Source organism: Condylura cristata, unplaced genomic scaffold (assembly GCF_000260355.1).
Source record: "Condylura cristata isolate star-nosed mole 26May11 unplaced genomic scaffold, ConCri1.0 scaffold00025, whole genome shotgun sequence".
Lineage (NCBI taxonomy): Eukaryota > Metazoa > Chordata > Mammalia > Eulipotyphla > Talpidae > Condylura > Condylura cristata.
The window spans coordinates 32,636,613-32,649,635 of record NW_004567126.1 but is presented as its reverse complement, the minus strand read 5'-3'; the positions used below and the strand labels follow the sequence as shown (position 1 = coordinate 32,649,635).

Below are 13,023 nucleotides of genomic sequence, written 5' to 3'. Positions count from 1 at the left end.
GGTCAGCGCGGCCTTTCTAACAGCGAGGGTTCATCGCAGCGGCCTGTGCCGCCCTGGAACGGGGCTCTTACCACGGGGTCAGCGCCGCCTGAACAAAACGAAGGGACCTGAGACTGCCCCCGGGCAGGAGGGAGGCGACAGATGGAAGGTAGTAAGTGCCGCCTGTGAGTGGACGTCTCAGGCGCCAGGCGAGGCGCGGAGTGTTTTATGCGTATTATCGTTCCAACTAGAAGGAGCGTGAACGGTCTGAGGAATCAGGGCGCCGCCTCAGGCGACTGATGTGGGGCAGGGCCCAGGCAGCTGTGCGTGCATTTGCCTTAAAGTAGATGAACAAGTCAGTTATTTTTTGAGGAATAAAAACAGCGCAAGAAATAAAGGAAAGCCAGCACGCTGCGTGGCCTCCGAGCGTCAGGGCGGGCCTGCAGCTTGTGCCTGTTTTCTGCGGAACATCCCGGTTGTCTGAGGCTAACAATCAGCTTTGCTTGCCCTGTGATTTCTCGCGCTTCTTGCTGGCCAGGTGAGCCACGGATAGCCACATCCTTTGGGGTCTTGTGTTTTCCATAACTGCAGCAGTCTTTCATTTCAAAATAAGGCCGAAGGAAGCCAGCCGCGGGTGCAGACACGCTGCTCGGTCCGCGTGGCTCATTCCTGGAGCTTGATCGTTTCCAATTTCCTCCCCGCAGAACCCAGCGCTGCCCCCACGGATGTCCAGGCCACCGGCGTGTCTGTGTCGGAGATTCTCGTTGCCTGGAAGCATGCTAGAGAGAGCCTGGGAAGACCGCAGGGGTTTGAGGTAGGAGCGCAGTCGTGGGAGCCTGACCTCGCAGCCTCTGCTGGCGGCGTTTTCCTGGAGAGCCGGCCTGGCGGCACCCCGGCACAATCACTTTCCTTTGAAATGTTGCTTGTGGCAAAGAAAGCAAGAACTTCTCTATTTTACTGGCATGTGTTATGTGACTCATTAGCCGGCTTCTTTTTCGGTACAGTAACTGCCATAGCACCAGGCAAATACTTTTTTCTTTTTTTAAAAAGATTTATTTATTATTTATTTGTACAGAACTGGGGTACAGGCCAGAGATGCGGAGGGTGAGAGGATTCACCAGAGACAGAGCGGGGAGCAGAACAGGCAGATCAATGAAGTCCACTGCTGAGGGGAGCAGGGGACGGGTCAGGAGGGGTCTGCGGCGCCCTGTGGTCACCTCTGGGGCAGGCGGGGATCGAACTAATGCAGAAGTGGCTTTAGCTTCTCAGTGCTGCGCCACCAGGGAGGGCCAGCCTGTGTACTGTTTTAATGTCCATAACAAATTGGTGTCTGAAAAATGTGGCATCTGGTAGCCACCCCCCTCCCCCAAAATCACTATCTTGTTCATTGGAAAATAAAATGTGTGTGTTTTGTAATCAGAAAATAACTACACCATTATATAATTGAGTGGACAAAAATAACTTGGTTATTTTAAGTAAAAATTAGTCATCGAAGGCTAATTCTAATGTATCTAGTAATTACCTTACGCTGCAAGCGAGTGCTTGAGTAAGGCTCATGGGCGTGTCTGCCTCCTGCCTCGCCTCGCTCTGTGCAGCCTCCCCTCACCACAGCAAACAGCTGTCCTCTGCTCTGCAACTTTTTTTTTTTTCTGTTTTCTTTTTATTACTTAGTACAAATTCTCCCCAAGGAGGTATTAATAAATAATGAGACGAAGGGAGGGAAGTGCCAGTCGGGCTTAAAGGTGACTGGTGACCTTCAGAAGCTTCTCAGAGTCCAGTAAGCGAGCCCCGGCCTTGCGCTGTCCATTCAGTCACTGCAGGCTGGGAGCTGCCGTGCCCCTGACACCACTGCTGTTCTCTAAGTGACAGTTAGAACACAGTGAAGGAGAGAATGGGGTCGTCAGTGGCGAACGTCAGCTACTGTGTGTAGTTGCTGATGTTCAGTGCTGCACGCTTTGAGCTTCTATAATGTTATCATGCTGTGTTGCTGCACCTTAAACCAAAAAAAGGGAAAAGACGAACACCAATTAGTGACAATTTGGGAAGAGAACTTCGAACTCAGAGCCGTCAGCGCTGCGAGACCCTTGTTGCTGTGGAGATATCTACTCTTTTCTCAGGAGGCCAAGGTGTTCAAAATACAAGAGAATCTCAATTCTGCAGCATGGTATCAGGCATGATTAAGAGTCAGGCTCCTCGGGGTATGTTTCTTGCACTAGTCAAAGATTATTATAGTACGTGAGACCGATTAGCCACTGAAAAGAATTGTTTTAGCCTCAGACAGAAGCGGTTAAAAGAGGTCAAGGGAAACTTCTTTTGATGTACCAGAGTAAGAGGGAAGGTAAATGAGGGGAAATTCCTTCTGAAGTCAGGTGTTTATTTCCTGCACATGCAGTCATCTGCATTTTGATGTTGACGAACCCGTGTCTCTGGAATACATGGTTATCACTGATGACAACACCCAACTCATTCCTCCTTCATAAATCACCAAACATGCGCCTCTTTGTGTTTCTTTTGACTCTGACATCTTTGTATTTTCTCTTCTACCGTTATGAGTTCCCAGGCGCTTTTAAAATTAAATAGAAGATGCATCTCATTAGAGCAGTAAAACCCTAAAACTTCCATGTCCTACCCCCCGCCCTGTGGGCTCCTGCCCAGCTCTCAGGGTGTCTGTGCCCACCCCCGCCAGCCCGACTCAGACTGGGATCCGGACTGCAGCCAGATTCGGCTATTCCTGATCTGAATTTCTGTGTTTTACATCCGAATCTCAACTGTCATTCATTTATTCACCTATTATTATCGACCATTTGCTATGCTTTGGTACAGTGTTGGGGTGAAGCAGTAAGTAAAATAGACAAAGTTCTTGCCCTTCTGAAGTTCACCATTGAACAAGACTATTTGTTTCTCTTTTTGTGGTTTTGGTTTTCGTTTCTCAGCCCTAACCTGGCGGTTGACCTACCTCAGGGTCGTTCCTCTTGCGTGAGTGATCCTTGGGCGTGTTGTTCCTGGAGGTGACAGCGCCCCAGGGCTGCCGTAAAGGCCTCAGTAGCAGGAATCCCTTGTTGCAGTAGCTGCGACTGGGTACATTTGTCTTTCACAAGGAACCTTCCGTATGTCTTTGTTAGGAAATAATAAACCAAACATTTGACTCAACTATATGTTCACCTTCAGCTACACAACACTGTCAAATTCATTAGTCATTGGGTTCAGGTCAGACTGATTTTGTTTATTAAATTGATTGATTGTTCTACTAGAATGACTTGGCCAGTGAGGCGGTAGAAATAGCTGTTCATGAAGACAGTGTCAGAATGACGTCACCCCCAGCCCACCAAGGCAGCTTCAGTGTTAGCGAGCGTCGAGACATTTCGATGATGTCACCTCTTCACCTCGAAGTGAGTCCACCCGAGGATATTTTTAGATGTCACATGTAAGCTGCCAAGAAGAGAAAACAAGGTTGTCTTTTGTTTTCTGCAAACGTGCAAGACTGTCTTCTACCAAACTAGTGCTGCCTCACAAAAATGACCATCTGAGGACATCAGAAAGAGGATAAAACCCCAAAATAGACACCAGCCTAGCCAACGGTATGTGGCAGATGCCTGAACAATTTTGTTGACATCCTACTGGGACCGCCTGCCCGGGAACGTTGGCTGCTTACATGGGAGAGCAGGTTACTGAGTGAGGGAAGAACTGGCCTTGAGACAGGCGGCCAGCTTATGCCAGGCGGCGTGGCTGAGCGCTGAGGATGGCGCGTATTGACCAGACGACCGTGATTCGTGAGTTACTGTGCCGACCGCCTCTGAGTCGCCGTCCCTGTCGTCGGCCTGTGAGAGTAGATGCCTAGTTTCGCATCATTAACCCACCCGCTTTCAGCATTGCGTGAACGGTAATTCCCGGATCCTCGCGTACACCCCCGCAGGAACACCGAGATTTTAGGTGCACGGAAAGCTCAGCAAAGATGCCAGTGTGGGAGGAAGGGGGAGTAGGCAGGGTCGAGGCCAATTCCACCATCCCTCCTCTCATCTTCCCAGCTCAGGAAGAAGAATGAAGGCAGGGTGAGATCCATCCTTTAGCTCACCCCGTCATTCCTCAAGCACGCGTGCCGTGTGGGTCGCTGGGCTGCCGTGGAAATGTGGGGTCAGTGAGGTCCTGCTCTCACAAAGCTCACCGTGCAGTGCCGATGGCTGTTGAAGGAGCGAGCGCCTAAGAAATAGGAGCAAGCCCTGGCAGCAGACGCTTCCGAGTGCACAGTCATGAGCGGCCCTCCCAGCAGCCTGCAGCGCTGAGGACCCATTCCCGAGAATGAACCTCCCGATGCCCGAAGTGCAGACGTTGTCTTTGCGTCCGTGGACGCTTCTGCCCATTAAATGTCCTCAATTTCCCTAAGTAAATGTTTCGTCATTTATTGACTACCATCAAAACACTTTTTGGACAAAACTTTAAGAGCATGATGGTGTGTGTGAGTCGTGTGAGTCCTAAGCCCCCCTCACCGCCAAGCGCGTGGGACTTCGGGTTCCTCTGGCCTTCTACAGTTGTCTCTCTGACGGTGGGGCTCATGAGGACAGAGCACCACGATACACTCTTGTAGCCAGCAGCCAAGAACTCAGCATCCCAGCTTCAATTCGCAACTTTTTTGATTATCTTTCAAAAGAACAAAAGACAGAAGGGCTCGTCCGGTCTGCATTTCTCACGGAAACTCTCCCCTCGCGACCCGCGGCTGGACCGTGTTCCGGGCCTGAGTGTGTTTATCTTAGGCCTTCCAGAAGCCGTGTAGCTCAGAAGTTCATTTTAGACTTGTCACTAAGGCCATTTCCATTTATGGATTGCACTGGAAAGACACCGATTGTGGTTTGCTCTATAAAATAAGTCGTAGTGGGAATTTCTTCAGGGGAGAAGGACTGGGATTGTGTGCTGTGCACTTTATGATCAGACACTCATCATCAGAGCAGGGGACGAAAACAAATGGGCGTCACTGTTGTCTGACAATAACTCACCCCAGGCAGATTGCATTTAATTTGTAGGGGGCGTATGTGTGAAAAATGAAACATCAGATATAAATCGAAGGAGGAAAAGAAGCCGAAATGCAGCCAGTCACCAAAAGGCGATCACAGAGCTGTTTTATTTTCCAGATGGTGTGTGGGTAGCAGCTGCTTTACAGATTCTCTTTGGTTTTTTATTATGACTGTATAAAAATAAGAAAGTAAAAAGCTGAACAGGAAGAGGAAAATAAAATCCCAATTCTACCCTTTCTTTTCTGAAATTCTGTGGGCCCTGATTTAAAACCAAATAGCTTTCATGCCCCTCTCATTAGATTTCCTTCTCGGGTTATTTTCGTAGACCGGGAGCTAGCTGAAACTATTTATATTTTTCGAAACTCAGCAGGCCGAAGGGAAATTGAAGAAGTAACATCTCAGTGCTTGACGCGCCCGTCCTCGGCCCTCTCAAAGGGGGGCTCCTTTCAGAAAACACGGTTGACTCCTGTGGGTTTCATTTGCTTCTGGATGCATTGCTGTGTGGAGAAGCTTCTCCAGCCCAAGACATGCCAAAATGCACCCTAAGAGCCGTGAAGGCGCCGCTTTATTTCCAAGCATGTTGGGAGGTTTGCCTACAGCTGTCCTTGTGGCCGAGGGGCATCGGCGCCGTCGTTCGTCACGGCCACACACACTTCCCATTTCTCGCTGACACGAATGTAAGCGGATACGCTGCACGGCCACCGCCCCGTCCTCGGCGCCCCAAACAGCCCCAGCCCGGGCCTGTAACTGAAGTCGTCTTCCCCACTCCCCCTTTCACCCTCGCCCCATTTCTGCCCATTCTTCAGCCCGAGAGAGCCGTGCGGGCTGCTGGGGTCTTTCTCAAGGAGGCCTGTGTGTTCAGTGAATCCGTTTCTTTATTCTGATACTTGGTTTTGAGTTCTCTAGCTTGCGGCTTTGTGTTGCGACCTTTCTGTTTCATTTTGGTTTAAAATCTACTGTTTTTATTAAATCTCTGAGGATGAACAGGTCCCTGATTTTGGGGTACTCTTCTCCATGAAGACGACCCTTTTCCAAAACTGCGTCCCTCGGGCCTCACTCTGCTGTAGGTGCCCTGTGGCACAGAGAGAGCGCGTGGTCGAGCTTCTCGAGGTTCATGTTCTTCAGCCTAAACTGATTAACTTTCCTATTTTATTTCTTTAATCCGTATTTACTTAGTATGTATTGAGAATCTGTTGTGTTCCGGTGCATCTCACGAAACACAGTCCAGTAAATTAGTGATAATGCTCTGTCTACACGCTAACTTCACCACTCAACTTCACCACTCTGCAGCAAACAAGGTAAAGAAGGGAAGACAGCTGGCACTTGCCAAAGACCTGCACCAGCAGCCTGCGTTAAGAAGAAATTCAGTCTATGTAGAGCTAATCTTCGTATATTTTCTCGAGATAGTAACACAGCTTCTAGAAAAGGAATAGGAATGCATTCCGTAAATTATTTCCATTGCTATGTTCCTGATGCCTTTTAAACTTCCTCACCTCATCTCCACTAGTCGCTGTTGAAATGCCTCATACATATTCAAACGTTTAACTAAGCATTGTTTATTTATCTTACTTGATTCATCAAATGGCATCCTTTGTAGTAAAATTAACCTCTGGGCACAAAGCAACTAATCTGCATGCCGTCTGTTAGCTGAGTTTCTGGTGTCTCAGAGCCTGGATCCCCATAGCTCCCTCAATAGCCACCCCCGGTGCTGACCCCCGGGGTCAGGGAGCGGCAGGTCAGCCGTCTGGAGACAAGCATTCAGGTCCCTAAGCAACACAGATGCACGTTCCACAGGAAATGCGCCGCCCGCTTACAGGGTTTTGAGTGTCTCAAAGGACATGGCCGAGCGTAGGTGTTATGAGAGAGGCGAGGAGCGGAAAGGCGTTGCGCGCTCTAGGGAGGAGAGGTGGCGTGCCAGTGTCCGCCCGGGCAGGCGGGCTGGAGGGCAGAGGTTGCCAGCGAGCTGCCTCCTACAGCTCGCCTGTGTCCATCACAGCCTTCGGACAGCGGAACGGCGGACCTGAATGGAAGCACGTGAACAAGCCCAGCTTTCCCCAGTTTCCCTCGAAGCTATCAGAAAGTAGCAGGGAAGGGACCACACGCACTGCAGTCTCCATGAGAGCCAGAAAACAATCTGAGCAGTACGGCTTCCTGGTTTCCCTTTCCGTCATCTCCGTGCCATGGCCCAGCCTCAGAATCCCATTTGCTAAGCTCAAGCAAGCAATGAAATCGCCTCTGGCCTCTTCAGTGAAACAAACCACAGTCACACTCCAGAAGCCGCGTCTCAGCTGCAGCCGGTGGCTCTGCTGTGGCCTGGAGAGTGGGTGCGGCCCTTCACGGCCCCAGGGCAGCTTCCCTCGTCCCCCAGGGAAGCCCGTCCACGTGCAAGTGACGTTGGGTTCATTGTAGAGGAGCCAATGAGAGCGGTCAGGTCAAATCTCAGGATGACCACACGGGAAAACTCTGTAAAGAAGAAAACGAGTGACGGACGAAAAATCTCTAGAAGAAGATAAGGCTCAGAATGGGCTTCTTTCCCTACAGAAGATCTTCTTGTAAACCAACAGAGAAGTTTTAAACATATAGTCCTGGATCGCAAAGAGAAGTAAAAAAAAAAAATTCTCTTTTACATCTATATTGAAAGAGCAATCCAGAATGTGAAGAGAAAGCCAGAAAATGAAAACTAAAGTAACTAAGATAAAATATTCATTAGAAGCAATGAAATGCACCTTCTGATACTACTGAAATTTAAATCAGCGCTTCCGAGTACAAACCCGAGCAGCAACCCGGGAAGCCAAGCAAACGGGGCAGGAAGGTGTCTGCAGGGGAGAGGCGAGACGCCGTGAGGAGCCCAGGGAGACGCCTCCGTGCGCCCTGGGCTTCCGCCAACACAGCACAGCGGGGTGACGACAAAGGGAGCAGCAATGACAGCGACGGTGGGAAGCAGAGGAACCCCAAGACCCCAGGTAAGGCAGGGAGACCCTGTCGTGTTTCGGGAAATATTAAAGCCCTAACAACTCGCCCCTTGCCAGCCCGAGACACCCCACTACCACAAAGTGGCTCCTGCACCCCACAACTCCCTGTCTGTCCTCCACACGGCCCAGGCCGCGGCTGGCTGCTGGGTCCCGCCGCGCCTGCAGCCCTCCCCTCAGACAGGGCCCGCGCCCGCCGAGGTGACACGGGGCGCTGGGGCCGTTCCCCAGGGGGTCGCTCTTGGGAGGGAGAAGAATGGGAGCGCTCAGGCTCACAGAGGGCTGAGTGGCGGAGGCGGGCGGGCGGAGGCTTCTCAGCTCAGCCGGCCGAGGGCAGGAGGCAGCCGTGTGGCAGGCTGCGGGGAGAGGCGCGCCCGCGGGCACTGTTGGCAGCCCCCAGCGCTGGGCGAGAGGCGCCGCCCTGGCCCTGGAAGGGCCGAGCCGGAGACGGGGTGCAGTGTGGCCCCAGTGCCCAGAGGCCATCAGCGCCGCCGGGAGCCAGGGCGGGCGCTGGGCTTATTGGGGGGCGGGGGGCTCCTCCAAACGGGGTCGCGCGACTTCTGTACTTTAAAAAGAAAAAATCGGGGCCTCCCTGCGGCGCAGCGGGTTAAACACCCACTGTGGCCTCTCCAGGGCGCCCGCGGCACCACTCGATCCCGGCAGGGCACGGCCAGGGCGCGGCAGAGGCCCCGCTCCCCGCTGCTCCCTCAGCAGAGGACTTTGCGGACCCACCTGCCCTGCTCCCCACGGTGTCTCCGGATCCCCTCGCCCACCACGCTCTGGCCTGCACCCCAGTGCTGAGTGCATAAGTAAATAAGTCTCCAAAGGACCCGCGCGGTGTGAGTCTCCTAAGTGACCGTCTGGTCACCGTCCGCGGCCAGCTGCCCGTCTGGCTGTGGCTGTCCCCGCCCCTGACCGAGACCCCCCCAGCCTCCAGGCCAGGCTGCCGGCCCCCTGCGGGCCTCCGTCCACACCGCCTGGCTCAGAGGGACAGGCCCGCACACGCTGCCTCAGAGCCGCCCGGGCGACGGTTTGGGGCCTTTCAGCAAGTTGCGCTCACCGCTGTTTCTTCGTTAGCAGACGGGAAACAGCCGTTTAAGTTCGCAGCAAAACCAGCGGGAAGTCGAGAGAGGCCCGTCTCCGGCCCCACACCTCACCCCCGCCCCCGCGGCGCTGGCCACGGCCGGACCAGCCGGGCCAGGACCTGCCCCGCGCTCATCCTCGCGTGAGCACGTGGGGGTCTCGCGTCCATGGCTGAATGCTGCCGCGCCCAGGCCGCTCTGCTCGCCGGCTCCTAGGACGGCCTTTGACCCCCGTCCGGCCGTCACCCCTCTCGCCGGAAGAAGCCACAGTGCTTGGTAAATAATGCACGTTTTGAAAAATGTTTGAAAGAATGATTTAATTAATAATGTTTACGATCTCACGGCCTGGTAAAATGCCCACATCTTAATATGGATTCTCACTCCAGAAAGCAAGTCCAGAGCGCCTGAGCTCCCCAACAGACAGAATAAGTAACTTTCGAAGGTACAAACACCAGACTGACCTTTTGCGACGTTATATAGCAGCGGGAAATGGCGCCCAGTCTGTTCAGGTCAGCGTGGGCCCCACCGGGCGGGCGGTGTACCTGGGAGCCGGCAGACGCAGCATCAGCGAATAAGGAGCCGAGGAAAGATGCACTTTTGTACTCGGAGAGGAAACGAAGGTCAAGCGGGCGGTGGGCTGCCGGGAGAACGCCTCGGCGCCGGCCGGGCCTGCTGCACGAGGACAGGAGCTGTGCTCAGCCCGCCCCGCCCTGACTGCGGCAAACGGGCCGAGACCCTGTGACTCCTCCCGCCGAGCCCAGGCGTGCGACGTGAGGTCTGGGAGTCACGGCCCCGACACGCGGCGTCCTGTCTGCAGCCAGCGACTGTATCCTTGGAGAACCAACTTTGGGAAAAGGGGTGTCGACTGAGGCCTGAGCCCCCCAGAGAGGCGCCGTCTTGGACATCCAGGGTCACGTCTCTTCTGCGGCACGCTTTCTGCGTCTCCCAATTGATGACCTTAAATGAAAGGGATGTTGAGATGCAAAATCGTCGTCACAGATCAAAACAATAGGGAGCAACACAAGAAGCCAGTCGATGTGCAAGTGGCCGAAGAAAGCCGAGCGCTCAGGAAGCAGCAGATGCTACGTCGTCGTGAAGAGGGGAGTCAGTCCTCTAGAAGAGGCGTCGACAATGAGCTACGTGCCAGTCTGGCTCCTCCTGGAAAGGGCAGAGCTGGCGGGCGGGCGAGCTGCTCCTCAGAGACGGCCGCCTGCAGGGACCAGAAGGAAGCAGGCTGGGCACTGCCACTGCAGCCTCACGGGACGCTGCCTCGGGGCACCTTTGTGCAAGTGACACTTGTTAAATGCGACCTGAAAATCCAGATGTCTCTTTTTATCAAAAACACAAAGTATCTTATAAATGTGCACCCTGTAATTTCGTGGACTCCATTTCAGGGACAGAGTCCATGCGTGGGCACAGACGAGGATGTGCAGGGCAGCATTTTGTCAGAAGGGGGAAAGCCGGAAGCCACCAGCTGCCCCGACCAGAACCAGGCGTCACCGGCACGCAATCGCGCGTTAGCGAAAAACTGTGTCACTCTTCTGTTAGGGAATAAAAGTAGGATGTGCCTGTAAAGATACACAATTGTGTTGAATAGATAGAAGAAAAGTTCAGGGAGGGACAGACAGGCAGCGGGGAGGTTCCAGGCTGAGTCTCTGCGTCCCCCGAGTGTCCAGCCTCATTCCAGGTGATCCTCCCGGGAGTTCAGTTTACGGGCTGATGAGTCTTTGAGAGAAAAACGGCGTGAAGAGGTTTCAGTTTGGGAAGGGCTGTGTTCTCGTGAACACCGTGTTTCCTCAGTTCCAATTTAAAGAATGATTATGCTAAGGTCAGGCTTTTGTTTGCCTGTTTTATCACCTCCCACATAAAGAAAGGCTAATAATTTTTACTTCACTGTGAAATAATAGCTTTTTCTGTTCTTAATTTTTACAGGCTAGGAAGAGAAATGACGTGTGGATTCTTAAGATTTCCCTCTGGGCAGTAGTTGGTGCAGCTAGAATTTGTTTTTCTGATAATCAGTTCCTTAGGAAATATATTTTATATTTTACTTAGGAAGCTTACTCGTGTGCTGATGAGTCAGAACATTACCCATTCAATATTTAGAAGTCCAGAATTTATATTGAAATCTGTATTGTATAGAAATCTGTAATTGGTTTAGGTTAATCACGTTCAACTCCCTCAAAATATATATTCAATTATTTTAAAATAATATAACCAATTAAAGAAAATTGAACCGAACCAGAGAGCAGATGCATCACTGGGTAGTGTTAGGCGGCCAGTGACTTCGTGGTCTGCTCCGTAGCTTGAAATATCTTAGATTTCTGCATGTGAAAATATGCCAGGGCGCCAGGCAACATGACCCAGCTCTCAGGAACGGCGATGGCCAAGGCCAGCAACAGAGTGCGTCACAAGCCCCAGCTCAGGGCCTCCCTGGTGGCACAGGGGCTGCGTGGCGCAGGATCAGGCTATCACCAGCCGCTGCAGCGCGCGGCCGACCGGCCAGAGGGGCTCCAGGCGCAGCAGGCCCCTCCTGTCTCCCTGCGCCCCTCAGCAGCGCGTCTCCGCAGACCCACTCTGCTCCCCGCTCCGTCTCTGGGGCGTCCTCACCCCCACACCTCTGGCCAACACCACGGTTCTTGTGTGCGTACATAAATAAAATAAACCTTTTTAAAAAGCTAAAAACCAGATTCCCAAAGTTCAGCCTGTCAGCTAGTGTCAGCAAATCTGACAAAGAAGAGACAGGGATGAAAAAGACGACTGTGCTCATGAAACTAACTTTTCAAAGCATGTAAATCCGAGACCGGTGTGGGCGGAGCCAGCAGGGTTCAGCGCAAAGACCTGAGTTGCTCTCGCGACTTAAAGCCCGGAAAGTCGTGTTCTAGGCTTTACCTGACGAACAAAGGTGACGAGCGAACAACAGACCCGGCGCCCCGACCTCCCGGGAATGACTGAGGGGCAAAGCCAGGCCCAGCCACGCAGGGGACCCCGGCCTGCCCGCGCCCCTCCGCCCCGCCGTCCCCCGCGGACCCACCTGCGTGTGGCACCTGCCCGCCTGCTGCGTGTCCACCGCTGGCCGGAAGGGGGCGCGGGCAGCCCACGAGGGCAGCCCACGCGGGCCGGGCGCCGGGAATTTCAGCCCTCGGGGCTGCTGCCTCAGGCGCGGGGCCGCAGTCGGCCTCTCCTCTGCGGACGGCCGGCGCGCTCCGTGGGCAGCTCTGAGGGGAGGGAGCCCCGGGCGCAGTGTGGACCCGGTGTGTCCGCGACCGCGGTGAGCCCAGGAGAAAGCAGAAGAGCCTCACTGCCGCGGATGTGTCCACAGGTGGGCTACTGGAAGGACCAAGAAGACGCCGCCGAGACGGTCAAAACGAGGGGCAACGAGTCGTCGGTGGTCCTGACGGGCCTGGACGGGAATACTCTGTACCACGTGACCGTGAGGGCCTTCAACGGGGCCGGCTACGGGCCGGCCAGCGGCCCAGTGAGCGCCACCACCGAGAAGGCCCGTGAGTGGCGCGGGTGCTGGTACCGGACGCGCAGCGCTTCGGTTTCTGAACTTCTGAGCGCGGCGGACGGGCGGACGGGCGGACGGGCGGACGGGCGGACGGGCGGACGGGCGGACAGCGGGGCGGCGGGGCCAGGCTGGGCCTTTCCTCAGGCTGAGGGCTGTTCCAAGGAGAGAAACCCGCGCTCACAGCAGATGAAGGTCGGCACCCGCGGACAGGCCGGGGTCCCACCCCGAGATCAGAGGGTGGGGTCAGCGCCCGGCAGAGGCGCTGTTAGGGGGCCGCGGTCGGGGTCGCCGCGTGGCGGGGCGCGGCCGCTCACGCCCTTCGCTTCCTCCGCAGCGCCCAGCCAAGCGCCTGGCAACCTGCGGTGGGAGCAGCAGGGCTCTCAGCTCTCTCTGGGCTGGGAGCCCGTCCAGCCGCTGGTCAACGAGTCCGAGGTCCTGGGCTACAAGGTCAGTGCGCCCCTGCGGAGACGCTGGGGGGG

At 54.3% G+C, this 13,023-nt stretch overlaps 1 protein-coding gene across 1 annotated transcript in view; it reads left to right on the top strand.

The window, feature by feature from the left end:
- The window catches only part of CNTN5 (contactin 5), a 213,364-nt gene that overhangs the window by 192,180 nt on the left and 8,161 nt on the right, over nucleotides 1-13,023 (top strand). Inside the window, exons 14-16 of the mRNA XM_004689429.2 lie at nucleotides 684-793; nucleotides 12,356-12,536; nucleotides 12,879-12,993. Coding sequence (XP_004689486.1) covers nucleotides 684-793; nucleotides 12,356-12,536; nucleotides 12,879-12,993 — 406 coding nt within the window. The remainder of the gene's footprint in view (nucleotides 1-683; nucleotides 794-12,355; nucleotides 12,537-12,878; nucleotides 12,994-13,023) is intronic.